At 52.4% G+C, this 20,987-nt stretch overlaps 1 protein-coding gene across 2 annotated transcripts; it reads left to right on the plus strand.

The window, feature by feature from the left end:
• Positions 1-1,952: 1,952 nt before the first annotated feature.
• Positions 1,953-6,788, plus strand: ATOX1 (antioxidant 1 copper chaperone). Of its 2 annotated transcripts, none has more exons than XM_086471039.1 (4): positions 1,953-1,986; positions 3,206-3,281; positions 4,644-4,801; positions 6,572-6,788. In XM_086471039.1, exons 1-3 carry the CDS (start codon positions 1,981-1,983, stop codon positions 4,775-4,777), a joined length of 216 nt encoding a protein of 71 aa, XP_086327165.1. In that variant the 5' UTR covers positions 1,953-1,980; the 3' UTR covers positions 4,778-4,801; positions 6,572-6,788. The 2 variants fall into 2 exon arrangements, with proteins under 2 accessions (XP_086327165.1, XP_086327166.1); XM_086471040.1 differs by having other exon boundaries at positions 4,644-4,788.
• Positions 6,789-20,987: the final 14,199 nt, after the last annotated feature.

Here is a 20,987-nt window from a genome sequence, read left to right on the forward strand (position 1 = left end):
ACACTGCCTAAAGCCCTCCCTGTCATGCCTTGCAGCTAGAGATACAGTCAGTGGACTGGCATGGGGCCATGCTCAGCATTAATATCCTTCCCCCACACACACCCCGTCTATTTATAGGCTAAGCCACATTGCAATCTGCCAGTTCATAAATCAGCAGCGCAGACTTTTGCAAAGTTTAGCATGAGACCAGTGACCCAGCACAACAGCCGTCCAAAATAAACTCTGCCAGGGGGACCCCAGGCATCTCTCCCCAGAGCAACAGGGGGGCAGGTAACTCCTCTTTTATAAAACCGTCAGTACAGCAGGGTCCTATGCACATTAAAACAAATGCCTTCACTCCCCCCGTGCAACGCAAGCTCGCTAGGAAAGGCATTCGCATCATTTCCAACTCAGGCTTCCTGGCAAGGGCTCAGCCTGTTCAGTAGCAACTCAGTGCGAGGGGAAGGGTTAGCCAAGGCCAGCCGACATCCCAGGGCGCAGCTCCGGTTGGCATGGTAGGAAATAACGAGAAACACCCTGGTGAGTTTTCCTGCCACAGGTGAGGCTTCTTAACGGGAAGATCCGGAAGCCCAGCACGTGGTGAGGAAGTATTGCCCCCCCCCCGCAGCTCTGCCAGCTCTTCTCAGCCCGAACATACTGCACTGTCTCCTTTCCTGGTCACCCACAGCCTGCCAAAGCACCCGAACTGCTCCCAACCCCCACCACAGCCTCCTCCACCTCGACTCGAGTTTTTAAGAGGCCCATTCTCCTTCTACAGGCCAAACAGCCAGGGGAAAAACCCAACAACACAAACCACCCCAAAGCAGACACACAAACATCTTCAGGGACCAGCATGCTCTCTCTCAACCTACTCTGAGGTACAGACCCGCCACAAACCTCCCTCATGCAATAATCCTGTCTACCAGAGCTCTCCTAAGCCAGTAAACCTCAAAACCTCAAAAGGTAGAGAGGAACAAGCTTTCTGAAGGAGCCCAGCCAACCCTCACGCGTCCAGCCCCATCTTTATGACCATGACGCTTCCCACCTTCCTCCGGCAGCCACTTTGTCTCTGCGCTGATCCTTAGGCCTGCAGAGCACAGGAAGAGAAGGGTCAGAGCACCGGGAAGGGTCAGAGCACCAGGAAGGGTGCCGGCAGCTGTTAGGGATCCGCACCCATTACAAACTTTCTCCACCGCTTTCTCCTTAATCCTTTCTGGCGTCTCATGCCTTCCGATGGCCTCAGCCTTACTCCCACCTTGGGCTTCCTCCTAACCTGGACAGCATCAGTCCAGCCACAGCCCCGGTGCATTTCCTCATGAGGAGTGGCAGCATTTTAGTATCAGAAAAACGGGGAGAGAAACATAACCGTGAGAAGCGGGGCTGTGTTTCAGCAACAAATACTCCTAAGAAGTAAATTGCTGTCCCAAAAAAGGCCACTAAAAGCAATTTGGTCTGTGTGAAGAACAGGCCACTGTCCGAACGCCTGCACCCCACGGCCTCAGCCAGCCCATGTCGGCGCAAACAGAAGCCACCGGCCCCGAACTCCCGGTGTGCTGAGGCCTTTGTGCAGCTGCCTCCCGCCTCTGCAGCTGACACCGGCTCCTCTGCAAACGGGTGACTTTGCAAAACCTCCTGAAAACCCGTTTTCGGCGGAGCTACGGGGCCAGAGATGAAGGTGGCCAAAGCACTTCTGCCCGTGCGAGGTTACCGAGAGGGGCCGGGTTCCTCCCTCCCCGGGGAGGCCGGGCGGCTCCTGCCCCGCCGCTGCCCTTGTGTACGGGCGGGGGCAACCCCGGCTCCCCCGGGGATGGGGGAGGGGGGACGGTGCGGGGCTGCCCGGGCCAGGCGCTGCGCGGGGCCGGCGGCCTCCCCGCGGCCCCGGGGGCGCTGTGCGGGGCCGGCGCTCAGGGCCCGGCCTCGGCCCGGGGGAGTCGGGCGCGGCGCGGCCCGCCCCTTCCTCCGCGCCGCGCCGGGAGCCGGGAGCCGCCGCCGCGCTCCGCCATGCCGGTGGGTGCTGGGCCCGCGGGGAGGGGGGGTGGGGGGTGCGGGCGGCCCATCGCGGCCCTCGGGCGGCCCCGCACGGCGCCTGGGCCCCGGGCCCGGCTGAGTCGGGCTTCGGGGCAGGCCGGGGGCCGAGAGGGGCCTGCGTGGGGCCCAGGAGGCCTGCGTGGGGCCCGGGGACGTGGTGGGGCTGAGCCCAGCGCCAGCGGAGGGGGCGGGGCGGGGAGGGCGCTGCCCGGTACCAGGGGGAGCCGGCGGGGCTCCTGCAGCCACCGGGACTGGCCCGGGGCGGGCGGGGGGGCTGCGTTGGGACCCCTCCTGCCCCGTCCCGATTCCTCCTCCTTCCCGCACACCGGCCCCCCAGAGCACGATGGGCATTGCTACAATAAAAATCAAGAAAATGCTAATGACACTGGAAAATCCTAATGGGAACCGCCGTTCCCGAACTCCTTTCCCAGGGGAAGTGTGCCTGTGAGGGTCCTCTCGGTGGTGCGGGACAAAGGGTGATTTTGAATAGAAAGAAATATGGGGTGCAGGTAACAAATAAAAAAACAGGTTTACTTTTCTTTTTTAAGGAAAGTAAAAAGCATGTGCAAGAAAAGGACATTAGGATCCGTCTGGTGCCAGAGGTTGAACGTGATGATTAGTGTTACAGGCAAGCACGTTTGTGTTGAGCCAGTATCTCTCACAAGTAGTGAAGATAACACTGGGGTGAAGGGATGAGAATATGACACTAACGTTCCTTAAATTTAAGTTTTGTTGATATTTTTATGAATTTATTGTGTTGGGGACCAGAGGCCTTGGTCCCACAAGAAGAATAGGATGGGTAAGCACCGAAAACGTTGCAGACCAAGTCAGGACAGTGGGTAGCTGGAGGCAGGAGGCTTGCTTCTCCTGGGCTTCCCGGGACAAGTGGAGTAAGTCCAGCAGAGGCCCACAGAGATGGCAACCTGTGCTGACCCTGAAGGTGGTCCTGCTCTGAATAGGGGCCAGTCAGTCTCCAAAGGCTCCTCAGGATTATGCCGTGAGGGACAGCACAAGGACACCATAGGGAGGAGTACCAAGAGCTCTCAGTTTTGCTGAAGATCCCTTAGTGACATATGTGGACCTTTTGGTTTGGGAGGATTTGAACCCACCTCCCCAAGGAGGAAGGCGGGTGGAGGACAAGTGCTCGTGGTGTGTTGCTACCTGCACCCTCCCTGACCCCTCATCTCCCTCTTTTCAGAAACACGAGTTCTTTGTGGACATGACCTGTGAAGGCTGCTCCAATGCGGTCACCCGTGTCCTGCACAGGCTGGGAGGTGAGTCAGTGCTGGGTGTGTGACAGCCAGCTCACCCGAGCAACGCCAGCTCCGGGGCAGGATGGCAGTGCCTTGGGATCTTCCATCCTGCAAGGGGAGTGCTGTGGGTAAAAGCTGAAAGTGGCTGGTTAGAAACCTCTGCTCTGATGCTCTGAGCCTGCTTCTTCGTCAGTGATGAGTCGCTGATTGTTCGCAGGACTCGTGTGACCTTCGGAGAAGTGTCAAGGGAGGGAGGAGCTGCTGTGGCTGCAGGTGGCTCTGAATCACCAGGGCTCATCCTGAACCCTCTGGGAACCGCTCTGGTAGACCCCTGCCCAGGCTGCCAGAAGGAAGTGATATCCTGCCAGGGGTTGTTCCCAAGGAGGCCTGGGGTATCTGTGGTGCTTCCCTAGATGTGTCATCAGCGTCCATGTGCAGAGCCATCACAGTGAAGAGCTGCTGAGCAGAGCATTTGGTGGTTGCCTGCACAGCCTGTTTTTAACACCACCTGGAAAATTATAACCCATGCCTCCTTTGTGCTGGGATTACCCAGAGGGAAGGATCTGACCCACACTTACTAGCGGTGAGGACCTGTCATCCTGCTCCCCGGTCCTCATCAAGTGAGAACAGCTTTCAGTCACCAAGGCAAAGGCCTTGCAACTTCTTCCAGACCCCGATATGAGGCTGTGGTGATCCCATTTCCTCTGGGTGTCGTTGTCAGCACCTCCATCGCTCTTCAACATCCTGGCCAATATCAGACTCATGTGATGGATGATGTGGCAGAGCTCTCAAAGCTGATAAATACCTACAAGTTTTGTGAAAATATGTGGCTGTATAGAGACTTCATGTCCAGTTCCTTTCACTGGGCTGAGTGGCTCACCCTTATTAGCCACTGGGAAATCCACATAGGAGAACATCTTTTCCCTCCTCCTTCTTACAGCTGTTAGCTGGTACCACCACTGAGGAAACCTGTCCTGACCCTGTCCTAACCCCTACGCTAACTCCCTTGTTAGTGCCTATCCATGCTAGACCACATCACAGACTGAGCTAGTTGGAGATTATAGTGGTTGGTTTAAACTCAGCTCATTCTGGTTGTTCCATGAGTGATTGTGTTGATCCAAGGAGGGGTGAGCAGATTAAAGTAGTTGAGAAACTGTGGTGCCTGACGCAGGTCTATAGGAGATCTGGCTTCCTTCGTACCATTGTTGGCAGGACACCAGTTTAGTTTTGCTGGCTGGTGGTGGTATCAGGGTTTACTGGCAGGACGCACACGTACATTTGACTGATGGCCTTGGGAGCACAAGTGTGTGAAGGTGAGCTTTCCTCATGCTCATACCATTTGGCTGCATCTAGCTGTGCAAAATTTTTTTCCTTTCCTCATAGGTGTCCAGTTTGATATTGACCTACCCAACAAGAAGGTGTGCATCGACTCAGAGCACAACGTTGACACCCTATTGGAAACCCTAAAGAAGACTGGAAAGAACGCTTCCTACCTTGGGGAGAAGTCCGCACAGTAGCCTTGCTTGGTGTGAGGAGGCTAGGTATATAGCAGGTGTATGAAATGCTGGAGAGAGAGAGCTGAGCTTTTTCCAGCTCTCCCAGTAAAACAGGCTGCTTCCTGGGAAGCACAAAGTGGGAAAAACCTGCAGGTCCAGCTTCAGCAAACCCCTCATATTGGAGAAGCAGCTGGACCACATACAGCCAGCACCATTTCTGTATGGGACTACTTAGCTACTCTGGAAAGCCTATGTGATCCCAACCACGGTTGTAGTGGAGAGGTAGAGCACAGCCTCTGTGCCATCCCCAGGTGAACCTAGAGCTTGCCAGAGCATGTCATGCATGAAAACAAATCCTAAAGACATTCACCAGCTGACCAGAGGGAGTGCTGGCCCCCAACAATAGCAGGGAGGGCAATGGCACACAGAGACCCCTGTGGGTACGTGATGGGGGGGGTTGGTTGTTAGCACAAGGGCCTCCAATGTCTGATTCTGTTGATATCGCTGTTCATCCTCCGCTAAACTCGAGGATGGAAAAAGAGCAGCACCCTGCTGCCTTCATGGACATAAAATGTTGGGTTTCAGAGTAGCTCCCACTGCACAGCCCCTGGCCAACTGGACATCTATCCCAAAGACAACCTGATGGTCGCAGCCTGTCAGTTTTCCTAGAGTCCCAGCACTATGAGGACATGTACAAAATTCCTTCCTGACTGTGAAATGTTTTTGCAGACAGGGTTCATTTTCAGTGGAAAAGAATGAAGTGGGAGGAGAGGGCTGCCCAGTCACTGCATGTACTGTTCTTTAGTGTCCAAGATTATTATATTGCATCTCTTAAGACCTTGTTTCTGTCAGCAGAGCTTTCTAATCCAATGACATTGTTTTAAAATGATATAGTTTGATCACCACAAATAGCCAGCACAGATGTGCTGAAACCAGTTCATGTTGATTTAATTCCCAGGCGGTAAATTAAATCAGGGATTTACACCAGCAGGAATTAAACTGATACAAGAAAGAGTTGAGCTGTTACTGATGTGTGTGTGACCTGCATTGTTTTAATAGACTGACTTAACAGAATGGATTTAAAACCTGCAATTTGTATAATTTGAGCAAGTTCTCCACACTTCTTAGAACTTGTTTAAAATCATAGCTATAATCAAGTAACATTGCTATTTAAAACATAAGAGGGAAACATGCTCTGAATTGATTAATGCCTCAAATATTTTTCAGCTCACAGTATTGACTGCAAGAGCTGTTTTCAACTTGCAGAGACTTGTGGGCTGCAGCTCAAATGCCTGGAAAAGTCAACCATTACAGCAAAGCCAGTTGCAAATAATGTGGATATGTCCCTGGCCCTGTGTTCTCATCACTTTCTGTTACATCAGGGCAGCCGGGGAGTCAGTTCAGCTGGCCGACCTGGCAGAACATTTCTCTTGATGCTTTTGTTTCCCTGTTGGATTTGAACTGAAGCCGTTTGACTGACTTACCCAAAGATCGTAAGATCCAAACCAAAGGAGAGGGATGGCTGGACTGCCCTTGCTGGTAGTTTGCTGCTAGATCACTTCAGCTGTCATGGGAAAAAAAAAAAAAACCCTCACAATTTAAATTTTACAGCACATTTCCCTCCATAGGGAATATTTTAGGGGTTCATCTGTAGAAGGAGGGAGGGAAGTTGCAAATCATTGGCATAGAGCTGAGGTGGATGGCTTTCCTTTGGCTTGTGACCGGCAGAGGGCATCTTCGCATAACCTTGTCTCCTCTGTGCCTTGCTCTTTTTTTCCATTCATTCATGTATTTATTTATTTATTTATTTTGCAGGAACTCAAAACATGACTTCAGCAAAAAAAGATGGCTTAACTGTTTGCATATCTCCCAACTTGCCCTGTCATTTGACCTTTACTCCCCTGCCAGATGTCGGAAAGCAGAGGGCTGGCAGGAAGAGACAGCTGCATCTTGGGCTTTAAAAGTGGAGGACTCCCGAGGAGGAGGTTATACACTGTTTCTAGTCGCACAGTAAATCAAGGCGCTGCTTCTATCTTTCAGTGCATGTCTGTGTGTCTTGTGTGTCTCTGTACTGCTTTAAGTGGTTTTCTGTAAAAGGGATGGCTCTTAGTGATGGGAAGCTACCCGTTACGTGCCAGACAGGTCTCCCAGGAAAGCGCACCTATCTTTAGAAGCTGACTGCAACCTCTGCCCGACGAACATGTCTCAGGAGAACTGAGCTTGAACGTCATTTAGATTCAGGGAGTCTGTGTCTTGGCAGATGTCCTTCCACCACAGAACAGACAAGCTTTCCATTTGGGATGCAAGTGCTGGGAAGAAGGGACTCTTGCAGCCCCTCTAAGTCAAGGACAGCCAAGTGTCCTTTTGAGCTAGGTGGGGCCACGAGGTGGAAGTCACTGGACCCCAGCAACGTAACTGAGCTCACAGGCCAACTAAATTGCAAGTGGGAGCAGGGAACACAGACTCATCCTAGGTGTAGTACAGTGCTTTTTAGGGCACTGCGTGACCATATAAATAGGAGGAATCATTCTGGATCCTGAGCCCAGCTCAAGGCACCTGGATCGGTCCCTTCCTCTAGCAAGTGTTCCTCTTGCCCCCTTCCCTGCCCACCTACAAAATTTCAACCAAATAGGTAGTAGCACCATGGGGCCCTGATGTTGGGCAGGATCCCTGGGTGCTGCATGCACCCACAGACACAGCAGGAGAGCACCTGTGCTGATGAGAAATGCAGAAGGGATGGAGGATGGAGAAGGGTGTGGGAATCTCTCCAAGGTCTCTTATGTCTCAGCCCGGCGACCGCTGTTAAGGGCTGTACTGTTGCTTTGCCCAGCTCCCAACCATTTAATTCAGATTTTCAGCCTAGTGAAAGGATTGCATGTGCTGTCCCAGTCTGCTGTCTCATTTCGCCTGGGGGATGTCTCCCATGCCTACCAGTCACATGTTCTACAGAAAGGAAAACCAACTAAAGTTTGAAGGAAAAGGTTACTCTATATTTAAGAGATATTTACACTTCTACATTGAGATTACTTTTGACATAGTTGCAATTCATTCTTTCCTAGAGTGGCTCAGTACTTCAAAGTCTGTCTTTACCATCGATCTAAAGCACAATTAATTGCTATAGATACATTTGCAGGGCCTGGAGACACTTCAAGCAATGTGTTGCAGACACTTTTTATGACTCTAATTTAAGAGAAGCTAAAGGATAAAGGCGTAGCATCACTGCATTACTTTCTTGCATTAAAATTAAAACCAGGAAGTTTGCAGAGCCAAGGCCCACAACCACAACCTATTTCTGCTTTGTGCCCATGCAGGGACCTGGGTGAGTGAATCCCTTTCCCTAGCTGCACGCCCCCCTTGCTGGTCTGAGCTGGTGTTTGCCAATGTTAGTTATTATTTATTGCTTTCAGCTCCCTCCCAGGCGTGGCCAGTGCATCCCCTGGCAGCTGTTTGCCCAGTGGCTCAGCACTGGTGGCAGTGGGCTGGGTGAGGACGTGTGCTGTTGGTTTGGCAAGGAGCTGGGTGGCACCTGGTGGCACGGCTGGCCTCAGAGCCACAGTCCTCTGGCACTCGCTGTCTGCCAGACCGGCAGGTGGGACTGGCAGCGTTGTGCCCGCAGATGATAACTCCCAGTCTGCCTTGCTGTAAACCAGGCTGCTTGTCCTTGATGTCTGGGCTGCAGCTTACGCTGTCCACACCCCTACGGCTGCTCTGCTCCCCTCTCCCTGCTCTGCTGAACCGTCTGTTTTGGTTAAAGCCTGCTTATCTCTGAGCCAGGCAAGGAAAGGTTTCTCCTCGCAGCCAGCCAGGAGGTCTATGCAGATACCTGAAGTTTCAGCACCCATCTCCGGGGCTGCAGTCTCCCAGGCTTCCCCTCCGCCATTCAGCATGGATGGAGGGGCTGGACACTGCTTTATGCTCTTGTCTGCTGCAAAAATGACATTGCAGTTTTGGGTGGAAATCAGCTGCAGTGACAAGCTGTGGTCACCCTTCGCTGGCTGCAGAGGGGAGAGGAACAACCCTTCACAAAGCCTGCTCGGAGCTGGTCTCCAGCAGCGATGTCCAGGCTGGGGACTTTCCCCCTCCTGGTCTCTGCCCTGGGCTTTAAGAAATGCCTCTAACTGCCCCTCGCCGCAAGCATCGTTACAGTGAGCTGCTGTGCTCTACCCGCTCATTAGTGTCATTTACAGCCCCTATAATTGCCCTGTGTGCCCAGCATGGCAGGGGCTGCCCACAGCCACTTCCCTGAGGTGTCCCTGTCACTTGCTTTCCAACGGAGACCGTGTGTGTGCAGGGTTTGTGGGCTTTCATACCTCATGGCATTTGATGTCCTGCTCCTCACTGGCTGTTCCAGAGCAGAGGGGTGACAAGTCTGCATAGGCCACCTCTTTCTGGTGCCATACACCGAGGATGCTGATAGGAGTGAGCAGTTGGGACAGCACTAAGGGCTCCCCTGAGCTCTCCTTCAGCGGCCCCAGTGCTCAGACCCTCCCATCGCATCCTTCCTCCTTTCTCCTGGCCCTGTGGAGAAGGGAAGGGAGGTGCTAGGGTTTCTTCTCCGTCTGAGAGGAGGGAAGCGCTGTGATGGCCACTAGCCCCAGCAGTCCAGGCACATTTAGTGAAAATACCAAAGAACCAGGACAACACTTGTTAGAGCTGGAGGATGACACCAAACCTGCTGCTTGTTTTCTCCACCAGAAGCCCAGCAGGACATCATCACATGTGCTCCCCCATCAACCTTGCAGGCTTATCAGGGGAACAGGACATTTCAACCAGACCACTCCTTTCCTCCAGATAAGATAAGGTGTTTGGGGAAGATGACCTGCTGGTCCTGCCTCCAGGACAGCGAGGGCAGGAGGCTCTGCAGGAGCACAGGGTGCTTCCCAAAAGGCACCTCTTCCACAAACATGCAGCCAGAGCTGAGTAATGACATGCTGTGACTATCCTTGCTTTTGGTGTGTGGGCTGACTACAGCTGGGCTAGGGAAGTTAAGGAAGGATGGCTGAGTCTGAAGAGAGCAGCAGACCTGCAGGGCAGCTGTCAGAGAGGCTTAAGGAAAAGCTTTGGGAGAAAAATGAATTCCTCCCTGGAGTCTAAAAGGATAAGACTGTACCTCAGCAGTCTCTTTGCTCCACCACTGCCCAGCTTTAAGATCTTCAAAATCTCCATTCATCAGGTTGGCTGAAATTGGCCCCCAGGTTGCACATCATGGAGAGGGACCTCAACAAGCCTGCACAGATAATGGGGTCACCATAGTTTCCACAGGAAACAATATGCCAGACAGCGAGGCTGTTTTCAGACACGGAAATGCTCAGTTTGCAATGCAAACAGGAAAGGGTGCCACTTGGAAGAGGAGCTTTCCTGTACCACAGACACTCTGGCTCTGCAGGACATCCCAGTGACCTGCTGGAAGAGGGACATGTCAGCCCTGCCAGCTGCAGGACAAGCAGATGCGGAGGTGCAATTCAGTGCATTGCCATCCATGAAGATTTCCTCCCAGCAGCAGGAGTTCACTTCTGGTTTCCTCACAAGGTTCTCAGCCCAGTGCAAGCTAAACTGTGAGTCTGCAAACTGCCTCCAATTGCAGCACCAGTAAGAACTCGGCAAACCCAGAGGAGCGGATTTTAGAAGTTCTTTTGTTTCTCCTGCCTCAAAATTATGTTTGCTTTCCCCCCTGCTCCATGGTGTTTCCAACAGAAGGCATTTGCTTTTCTCACCCACCTTGTTGTGTTTTCAGTGTTGCCTTTCTTGTAGTGCTGCTATCCTTCTGGGTGTCATTTTCCACCCAATCTTACCTTCCCCCACTTTTTAAACCAAAACCTGATTTCAGTGGAAAAGCCTACAGCCTCCAAAGCCCAGTCCTTTATCCAGAAAAGAAAGAGGCTGCCTTAAGCATCACTGGCTTTTTGATGCTTTCTAATTACAGGCCGGGGGATGATTTTAGCTAAAGGAGCAGTTGTATTCAGTTGAACCACCCAGTAAATGAGAGAATTTCCAAAATAGCACCGCAGGCTGCAGAAAGCAGACAAGGGATGGGGGAATCCCCCTCGGTGCCTGCAAACGGTGATCCCTGATGGATTGGAGAAGTAAATTGCTGTGAAATTTCAGGGTGGGAAAGAAGGGTTCAGTTTGCAACAATCTCAGGAACTCCACAGGCATGTCATGTCTTGGTGTTAAGACTGTTACACAGGGGATTCATTTCCAAAAGACAGGGATTTTTCTAGTCTTACTTTGCTTTTAAATGTGTGCTGTAAGAAACAACCTGCCTTAGGCTTCCGCCTTTGCTTGCCTGCCTGCTCCCAGCCCAGGCATAGCAGTAGCAAAGCTGGATGACCACTATGACTGGTGTTTGACTTGCAGGCAGGATCATACCCCTGTGCTTTTGGGGTCAACATCTGCAGCGTTGCCCTGACCAGCTGCCCTTTGAGCTAGAGCTGTGCAGCTGGACTTGGAGGTCCCCATTGCACTGGGCTGGGTGTCCGCAGTCACAAGCATCACTCTAAGTGGTCATATGTCTCTGCAGATGGAGGCCAAGCATGATGAAACAGCTTATGTCCCATGAAGGGACATAAGCTCTCAAGCTGGCTGCAAAAACCTTGATGATCTCTCTGAACTAGGTGTGCTGGTCCTGCATCTCCTCAATAAGATCTATAAAGGCCCAATCTTCCTTGTCATGAGGCCACAGCTGGGCTGAGGCCACTCTGTCATGGGTGATGCACTGAGCTGTCCTGGTGCTTGCTGCACTGACACACAGAGCACACCAAAGGCCCTTGCTGTTCCCAATCCCCTGCAATACACACAGATTCCCTGTATGACCCTCACAGGCAGCTTTCCACATTGCAACTTCCAAAACAGCAAAACACATAGGGACCTGACAGACTCCCCCTCCAAGACTGTGGCAGCATAAATAAATAAAAAAAAGACAAAACCAAACAAAAACCAGGCTTAATTAAGGACTTCAAGAGCAAGAAATGTGCACATGTGCTAGACAGAGCATAAATATTTTCTTTCGGAGTTGCTTCCTCCAAGGGTTCAGCAAGGTGATCAAGGTTGGCTTACAGAGGGAGGGTAGCAAACAGTTCCCAGCCCCTCCGGAAGGCAGGGGCCGCAGGGCACTGCTGTTCTGCATCCTTCCCTGGTGCTCCAGCCTTTGGCTTTAGCCTCCCACAGTATATACTGAAGCTATTCAACCATTTGGCTAAAAGCAAATGGGGAGGGAGAGAAAACAAAGTCAAGCAAGAGGGAGAAAGGCAGCTTTTGTGCTGCCTCTGTTTGCAAAAGACAGCCGAAGCCCCTTTTGGACTAAGGTTTAATTTATTGGACTCTGGAGAGCTGAGGTTCACAGCCCCACAGCTGCTGCAGGCAGTGGCATTTTGGGGCAGTGATAGGGAGGCAGCTCTCATGAGCTAGGAGCTCCCTCAGAGAGGTACACAGGACATGATGGTCCCTGGCTGCTTTGGGGAGAGCAGATTTTCTCTGTGACTGTTCTGCTACCTGGTCCTGTCCCAGGTCACCTGGAAGGGACAAGGGAAACTGGTCTGTGTAGGCAGGAGTCTTCAGCCTGGTCCTTCCTGCTATTTGTCCTTCTGCTCACCATGCCTGTTCCTGAGCATCTCCTGAAAGACTGCTGGGTGTTACATAGCTGGGTTCATGTTTCCTCTTCACCAGTCCAGGCCAGTGGGTTGCTGTGCTGTCACTGGGGCAGAGCACAGCCAGACGGGGAGATGCTGCAGCATTTCAGACTTCCCCTCAGTTCCCAGCTGGTATGAAATTCCCAGCTCTGTCAGTCCATTCGAGACCTGCTCACCCATTTTCAAGAAAATGTTAAAAGAACAAACACAGCTCGTTCCCTCATGAATGAAAGGAGAGGAGACGCTTGAATGGAGCAAGAATCCACTGTGCCCAAGTACCCTCCTGCCCTATTTCAGATGAACCAGATTCCTCCACTCCAAAGCTCCTGCTTTGGCTGTAGGCAGAGCTTGGCCCACAGAAGTCAGTGTCAGCATGGTGCACAATGCCCAGCAATCACAATAGGGGCCTCTGGCTTAATCTGTTGTGCACCGCTTTAAAAAAAAAAAAACCACAAACGAACAACCCACACAGCTATTGTCAGGATGATCCCACCGATTGCATCAGAAGTCTGCATGGGACATGGGGCTGTCTAGAGGGCAGGCAGGGCCCAGTGAGGGGGTGCCAGGGGTGCTGCCTGCTCAGGACAGCGTTGTAGGGAGCAGCCCTGGTGTCCCTGGGGCCAGCTCTCCTGGGCTCGGCAAATGAGGCACTGTGCAGGCTTGTGCTGCGCAGCTGAGCTGCAGAGAGAGCCTACGGTCCTTTGGCTTTTGCCCTGCCTTTGTGCCTCAGCTGAGCTGGTGGGGATTAGTTCTTCATTTCATCATCACAAAGGCATGGGGCAAAGAGCTTAGGGTCTCCCTCTGGTGGGGAAAACCCTGATACCTGTATTTTACAGCTATATTTCCCTTTATTTTTTCCTTCCCCATTTCCCCTGCCTCTGACCAGTGCTAGATGCTTATGCCCTCCCAGAAGCAGTCAGCGAAGCAGGCGGCTCAGTGGGAACAATCCAATTTCCAGGGCAACAGGGATGGGACCAAGTCCAGAGCGTCCTCAACTCACAGTACTGCTCTTATTTCTCCACGGTTTCCTCTCCATTTGCTTTCTTAATGTCCTTTGCCAGGGAGAAGCCAAAAAAGCAGCAGTGTAGCACATCCAGAGTCCTCCCTGCTGGCTTTACAACTGCTGGGGGATTTTTAGCTTTCCAGTTTCAGCAGCAGCCCTCCAAGCTTGCCCTGCCCCAAGGTCAAAATATGTCAAAGTACAGTTGAAGGAAGAGCATAGGAAGAAAAAAGGCCAGCTCTGACTCTTTAAAGGTGCTGAGCTGTTGGCTTCTCACCAAGGGTCCATGTGCTGAAGACTAAGACATATCCCCAGGTAAGGATCACCATCCTTTGCCACTAGCACTGGCCACCCAGGGCCACCTCCACCATGAACCTGCTGGGAACAGCTGGAACTACAATTCCTGGTGTGTCCAGAGGAAAACCAGAAAGGTGAGGCCCCTGTGCACCACTGGTCATCTCAGCTAAGCATCTCCAAACCTCTCCTGCCATCCACTTGCTTCCCTTCTCCCTGACAGAGCCAGTCTGTCCACAACTCCTTTAAACAGTCTCAGCATGCCAGTGGAGCAGTGGGTGCTCAGCTGCATGCCAGGCAGCTCAGAGAGGCTGCATTAGCCAGAAGCCAGCAAGCCTTCCCCATCAGCCACCCCAAGGTCCAACAAACAGCAGAAGCTACACTTGGGATAGATGCTGCAAGAGCTACTTTGAGGCAAAGGGAGCTGAGCACAAACCAGCGCTGCTCTCCGCTGTGGATAACAATGGACCCAACCCAGAATGGTTTTAAAATTCTTCCCTAGAGTGGGGTAACACAGAAAACCTCCAGCTGTTGTTTCCAGATTTACAAACCCAACAGAGGAGCTGCCAGTTGCTGCCAGAGAAGAAAACGTGTTTGTGTGTGTGTGCATGAAAATGAAAGCCAAGCATTGCTCCCCACATCTGGCATTCCCTCTCTGGCCCCAGTCTGGGCAGCAGCTCAGCTCCACAGCACAGGGGAGAGTGGGGAGGGAAAGTATCCCCGTCCCACACTGAAATGGACCCTCACAGGTTTGCAAAGCAGAGCTTGCTCCCAGGCTGGGGGCGAGCAGCTGGAGTCTGTTCCCCAACACATCAGCCTGGGACTGTGCTCCAGATGCAGGCATCAGTAGGTGCTAAAAAAGGTGCCAGGAGGAGAAGTCTCTCTCCCTGTTAGTCCCTTCCTTTCATCCACACAGAGCTCCAGAAAAGTCAGAGGGAGGGATGCACTTTGATTCCACTGGAAAAGGTTGAACATGGATTTGAGAAGGGTACAGAGAAAGGTGTCCCTTCTCATCCAGCTTTTTCACCTCCCTTTCCACCCAGAAATGGCACAGATTCCCTCAGCACCACTCACTATTCTATGATTCTTCAGAGTTAACCAGGGAGAGGAGAAGAAAATGAGCCCTTGGGCACTGTAGGAGCCAGCTCCCTCACCCACTGCAGGGATACCCTTGCTGTCCACAGCTGCACCAGCCTCTGTGTGCATTGGAGAAGGAAATAGCTGAACATCCCCACACAAGTATGGTGCAAGCTGCCTGGATCCAGCCAGGTGACCTTCGATAATCCTAAAGCACAGCTTGGTCTCCCTCCTGTTTTGCAGCTGGGTATCTCCAGAGACTCCCAGACAATTCCCTGCAATATCCCACTCATCAAGGAAGCTGGTGTTTCCCAGTTCTCACCTTCCTCCCCGCCCCAAGCAAATAACAGATGTTTTTTTAGAGATCTAATGTCATTAACAATCCCCTCCATTAATCCCAGTAACAAGTCATCTACATTTAGCCTGTATCTGAGGCTAAACTCCAGCAGTTATTCTATGACCCAATGACCCCTCCCAAGCTGAGACAGGGGATCAGAAAAAGGAGATGAGATCTGAAGGCTGAAACAAAGACAAATTTAATGAACAACAAAAAAAATATAGAGTACACAAAGTTATACTCAGCCTAGAATGTCCAGCCCTTAAAGTCCTCAAAAGCAGAAGGAACCCAAGCAGGACTCCAGCCAGAACTCCAGCAAAAACTCCTCTTCCTCAGCCAACCTTCCCCCTTTATATTGCCCATGACATTATAGCAGGGGCTGCACCTGTAGCTCACTCAGGTCAGCTGCCCTGGCTGACTTAAAACTGCTAACAGCCTGCCTAGCATGGCTGGCCTGGGATTCTAACCCAGCCAAACCAGGACACAAATCCTGGGTGAGCTCACTCTCTAGGGTAGCATGGGCCAGCATGTTAGCGCAGGAGAGACAATGTGGTGGGCATCTTTGGGCAAGTCTGAACTAAGGGGTAGGGGGGTAACATCACCAATGCTCCTGTCTCACCTCTGTAATGTTCTGGTTACTGCTTGAAAATACCTGATACAATTAATGTTTGTTAGCAGTCTCGGCATCACACAGGAAAGAGTCCAGGGGCCTCTCTCCAGCGCTCTCGTTTCAGGGAAGAATTTTTTCCATCATTTTTTTCCCATAAAAGAGGGGCTTAAAAGGGAGTTCTCCAAATTTGATGGTTTTTTTAAACTGGTTCTGGTCCCTCCATCTCCTTAAGCAGCTGCTGATAACAGATGCAGGGCACACGGCATGGGGAAACGCTGCTAATTTTAGTAGAAGGTCCCGAGGGAGGGATGCAGCTCTGGGCCAGGCATAGGATGGAAAGTCACAGCATTTGCTCAGGGCCCCGCACGACCTCGCTATTTTGGGGCTGACCACATCCCACCTTGCCCCAAGCCCACAGACATGGTGCAGCATCAGCCCCGAGCCTTCCCACAGCCCAGCTATTCCTGCCCGCAGTGCCGCTCCTGCCCACAGCTCTGGCCCCTGCCAAACCCCGGCCAAACTGGATGGTGGTTTTTGAAGGGAAGTAAACAAGCTTCAGGGCTAAATTGAGATCCCCAGAATTCATCACACTGAAGCAATGACAGATGAGGTATTTTCTCCATATGCCCTCATATGGCAGCTGTATTTTCATCCAGCTAAGGGTGTTGTGTTCTCTTGGGTTTCTTTTACCCTCTGATCGGTGAAATCCTATCAAACTCCAGATGGATGAAGCAAATGAGTCCTCCACTGACTGGCCCTTGCAAGGAGCAGAATATTTATGCATGGCCATAAAGTTCTGAATTGCTCAAGGCAGGAAGATTTTAAGGGACCTGAACTCCCCAGGGTAAAATCCAGGCCGGGAAGGGTAGTTTACAGGGGCTTAGAAGTGCACTTGGAGACCACCTGTAGGGAGCCAGAAAGCAGACATGGCAGGGAGGTCAGTGCTTTCGCTGTTGGTGTTGGCCTGGAGCGGCTGTGTTTGTAAATCACAGAGTCATCAGATGCTAAAATCCTCGAGCGGTTGTCAACACCACCCCTACCAGCCCGACCTACCCTGCCCCAACAGCCCTTCGCATGGCTGCCTCACGGCCAGGATGGCTCAGTCTCCCAAGACAACCCACTCCAAAACCTTGCTGTCAAAAACACTTCCTATTGTCTCCCCTATATCTTCTTTTCTTGCTTCTGAGCCTACCTATGACTGGTTTTTTCCTCTGTACAGGATCCTCCCAAATGAATGTTGTCAAAATCAATCCCATTTTGTCTGCTTTAAGGGACACCCTGTTTCTGGACCCTCCTGCATCCGGCAGCCTGGCTCGTTCATCTGGAACATCTCAAGCCAGGGCTTGTTCTGAAGCGAGTTCAGCTCAAGCAGAAAGTGTCAGAGCAATAGATTGAAAAAATGCAGATTCTCAGGGTGGATACGTGCAAGCTCAGCCAGGGGTGGCCTGAGCATGCCAGGCACTCCAGGCACCCCCACACTGCGCCCTGCCCGCTGCGCTGGGGTGCAGCCGCAGCTCCAGCACGGTCCGATTCCCATCCAGGGATGCTGTAATAGCTCACCCGTGAGGGGTGCTAGAGGGGACATGGCCTCTTGGGACCCCTCTGCACGGCTCAAAGCTGAGTTTCCCGGCTTCACAGCTGGCAGGGGATGGGGACGGTGCTGGGAACACCGAGCCATACACAGACTGAATGACTGCGGGGCAGGGCTGTTCAGGAGGGGGGGATATTTTGATAGGGTTTTGCCAGCAACCATGGGTAGTAGGAGGACAATAAAGCCCTGTTCTTCAGCCTCCATGGGAAACTGCTAAATTTTCCAGACTTTAATTTAACAAGCCCAGCCTCCTTGTCACACTCAAGTGTGCCTTGCCCTCCCCAGACCATCTTTCCCTGCTCCTTTTCACCTCCAGCAGGGCGCAAGCCTGGAGCAAAGGCAGACATCATTTAAAGCCCATGTACTCAGCTACCATGCTCCTGAGGCCAGCAAATTATGCTGGGGACAACATCAAGCCCTGCTGCCTGCTTTGCCTCAGCTGTGATCCTGATCCATGCCCCTTCCCCACTCAGCCCCACTGGACACTCACCGGTCTGCCCACTGCACTGTGCCCCCGGTGGTGGAGCCGTCTAAATGGGCTCCCAGCAAATTACCAAGGGACTCCCAGCAGACATGTCCCAGGAAAACCACTGCTTTCATTCCCAAGGTGTAAGGTTGTGGAGCTGATTAAATTACAAGGGGTCTGATTATCAGTCGTTGTGGTGTATCTGAGAATCAAGCTTTTCTAAGAGGACCTCAGACTCATGATCCAAAAAAACAGAGGCAGCTGGCCCAAGAGAGCCTTGTGACCACTGGCATTTGCCTTTCGGGTCTTTTCCTTGACTGTGGTTGTTGCCACTGCTTTCCAGATGGCATTTGGATGTCCTGGAGCTTGCACAACTTCGCCTGGGTACTCCCATCAAGGCTGCCTTTTAGGAGAGACTTTTAGGCTGTGTTTATCCATGCAAAAGAGCTGCCACTGCAGCCCAGGAGCTTCCCTCTCCCCGCATGTCCCAGGGGTTTGAAAGTGGATTCCTGTTTATTTCCTTAAGCAGCTCTATTCATAGCCTTCAAAAGCTGCCAAGCCGCATCTGTCAGGCCCAAGAGGACTCAAAAGTGCATCTTAGGTAAACACCAGGAACAAGGTGGGACTGCCTGGAGTTAGCAGTGTTTGCTGCCCTGCTCCCTTGGAAGCTTCATTGAATCTTCTGCAAGTCATACGCACGTCTCCAATGCAAGGTCTCGAGCAAAAGTGAAGTCGAGCTGAGACACCAGACTGTAATTCAGGCACACAACGTCCCTGTGCTCAGGATTAACAGACAACAGCCCCCCGCAGCAAGGGAGAAGTCCTTTTAGGAAAGACAATGAGGTCCTTTGGATATTGGAGGCATTGGACTGGGACCAGGCTGGATGTGCCCAGACCATGCATGGGAGCTTCAAAGTGGCTGAAGACCTATCCCACCTGCTGGTGCCCAGTGTGACGGCTCCAGGCAGTGCTGCAGGGACTCTGCCCCCGGGACACAGCGGGAGGTATGGCCAGAGGGGTTAGATCTACCACCCGCTCTGGGTACAGCTGGGGGCAGGCACAGCTGCGATGCACAGACCTGATGCCAGCGAGAGGCATCCAGGGCAGTGCAGGGGTAGCGTACAGCTCCCTGCCTGCACCACGGCTGGGGAAGGTGATGGATTTTTTTTTTTCCCCTGCTGCTTTAGGTTCAGTTTGATTTCAGGGAGGACAGATAAGCTTCTCCCAAGCCAGCAGCCCCACATATTTCCGAGCGAGTGTGATGGTCATTGCAGGGGTAGTTTGAAAGAGGTGGGGGAGAGATCCCTCCCGTGGGGCATGGGAAGTGCCTTCCAGTAGAGACCCCAGGGGACAGCTGTGTGAGCCCACACACACCATGGAAAGAGCAAGGCATCCCACAGCATGTCCTGGCTCCTGGCTCCACAGCCTGCTCCCAGGTCGTGACTCACGGCAGAGCCATGCACAGCTGGATGTCCACCCCCTGTCCAGCAGGCCTCTGGTTTACAGCTGAAAATCTGCAATGACATCCACTGCTCCTTCTCTGTCTGCTTCTGACAGAGCCAGCACCCCGTTTGCCTGCATGACACCATGGAGCCAGCTCACCCCCAGTCCATCTGCAGAGCAATGCCCCAGACTAGGCATTGGAAGAGACCTTGGCTGGGTGTCAGACTGCCCTGTCTGGACCAGGCATCAGTCCTACTGCCAAGTACAGAAGGACAATCGCATCCCACCATGAAGAAGTCCCTGCCCCATGTGGGACAAAGACCCTCAGGCAAGTTCCCAGGACAGTTTGGGTTCACCCTGCCCTGTGCAGTTGGTGCTTCCAATGGCCATGCATCTGCTTAGTGTGAGTCTAGGGAGCACAGCCTTTCTGCCTCTGATCAGCTTCTGAAATGGAAAAAAACAGAAACTCTCCTCTAGGACCTGCTGACACACTCCCAGATTGCAGGAGAGCTGGGACATTCCTGGGATAAGCAGATTCCTGTCTGCTCTGCACTGGCTCGTCTCACTCGCCTTTTCCTGAGCTGGGTGCTGGGTTCCCACCCCAGTGGCCATTGCCTTTCCCCACACTGCCCTGTGCCTGCGAAGAGCTCGGCCTCCAGACACACACCCGGCAATGAAGACTTAGTAAATGACATTCCTGCAGTGGTTCCAGGGCATCTTGTTTATTTATATGCACTTTGGGTTCATTGTTTTGCAGCAGCATCCACCAGCAATTAATGCAGAAACATCCTCTCCAGAAAAACTCATTAGAGAACCTATCCCAGAGCAGAGAGATGGAAAGACTGACAGATTGGTGAGCAGAAAACAGCAGGATTATTAATCCACACTTGTATTGCTTCCACCAAGCTGCTCACTCACGTTTCTCTCCTTCTCTTGCAGTGGAATTGTTCCCCTCTTGGAGAGCACTGGGCTTTTCTCAACTGTACCAGCCCAGATCTGCCTGACCTGGCTTAAAATGGGATGATGAAATTTGGATTTTTGAACCAGGGTTAGCTGGAGTTCAAACCTCAGCCCTGCAAACCTCTTGGCTTTGCTGTAAACTGAGCTCAAGCCTCGAGGGGTCTTGTGCTCTTTGCTGTTTCCATCAGAGTTTGTGCGGTCACTTGAGCTGGTGCCAGGAGCCCTGAGGTGCATCAGCTGTGCCCGAACCACCCTGCTGGCACATGGTCAGAGAGCCTGAGATGGACCTGCGAGGCCAGCAGCACTGTGAGGGCTTCCAGGGCTGATGAGGCCCCTTGGGCGATCTCCTGCCCATCCAGTCCCCCAGATGGCATGAAATGATCTTCTAAGTATGTGTGAGGTCCAGTTTTCTTCCTGGCAGCCTGACACCAAAATCTCATCTTTGACAACCCCCCTAAGACTTATAAGCATGGAGAGGACTTTTCAGGACTTCCTTTGCAAGCTCTCAGTCATTTCTGGAGTTTCCTAAAGCTGCTGAGATTAAAGAGTCAGCCAGTTGCTCCAGGCTCTTGTTTCCCTCTCCATCCGATCCCCTTCCGTCCCACTGCTGATGCACATCCAGGCCTGGCAGCGTGCGCCTTGCAAAATGCAGGACCTGGCTGTCCCCACCATGTGCATGGAGGACTGTGAGGACCCCTCACTCCCATCAACTTGAGACTCACCACCGTGAGCTCAGGGGCCATTTCCAGATGTGACTGCATCAGTGCAGCAGGCTGCTTTGTGCTTTTGCTCGACACCAAGGTTTAAGCCGCCACGTATATAAAG

Source organism: Leptosomus discolor, chromosome 10, assembly GCF_034619465.1.
Source record: "Leptosomus discolor isolate bLepDis1 chromosome 10, bLepDis1.hap2, whole genome shotgun sequence".
NCBI classification, from domain to species: domain Eukaryota; kingdom Metazoa; phylum Chordata; class Aves; order Leptosomiformes; family Leptosomidae; genus Leptosomus; species Leptosomus discolor.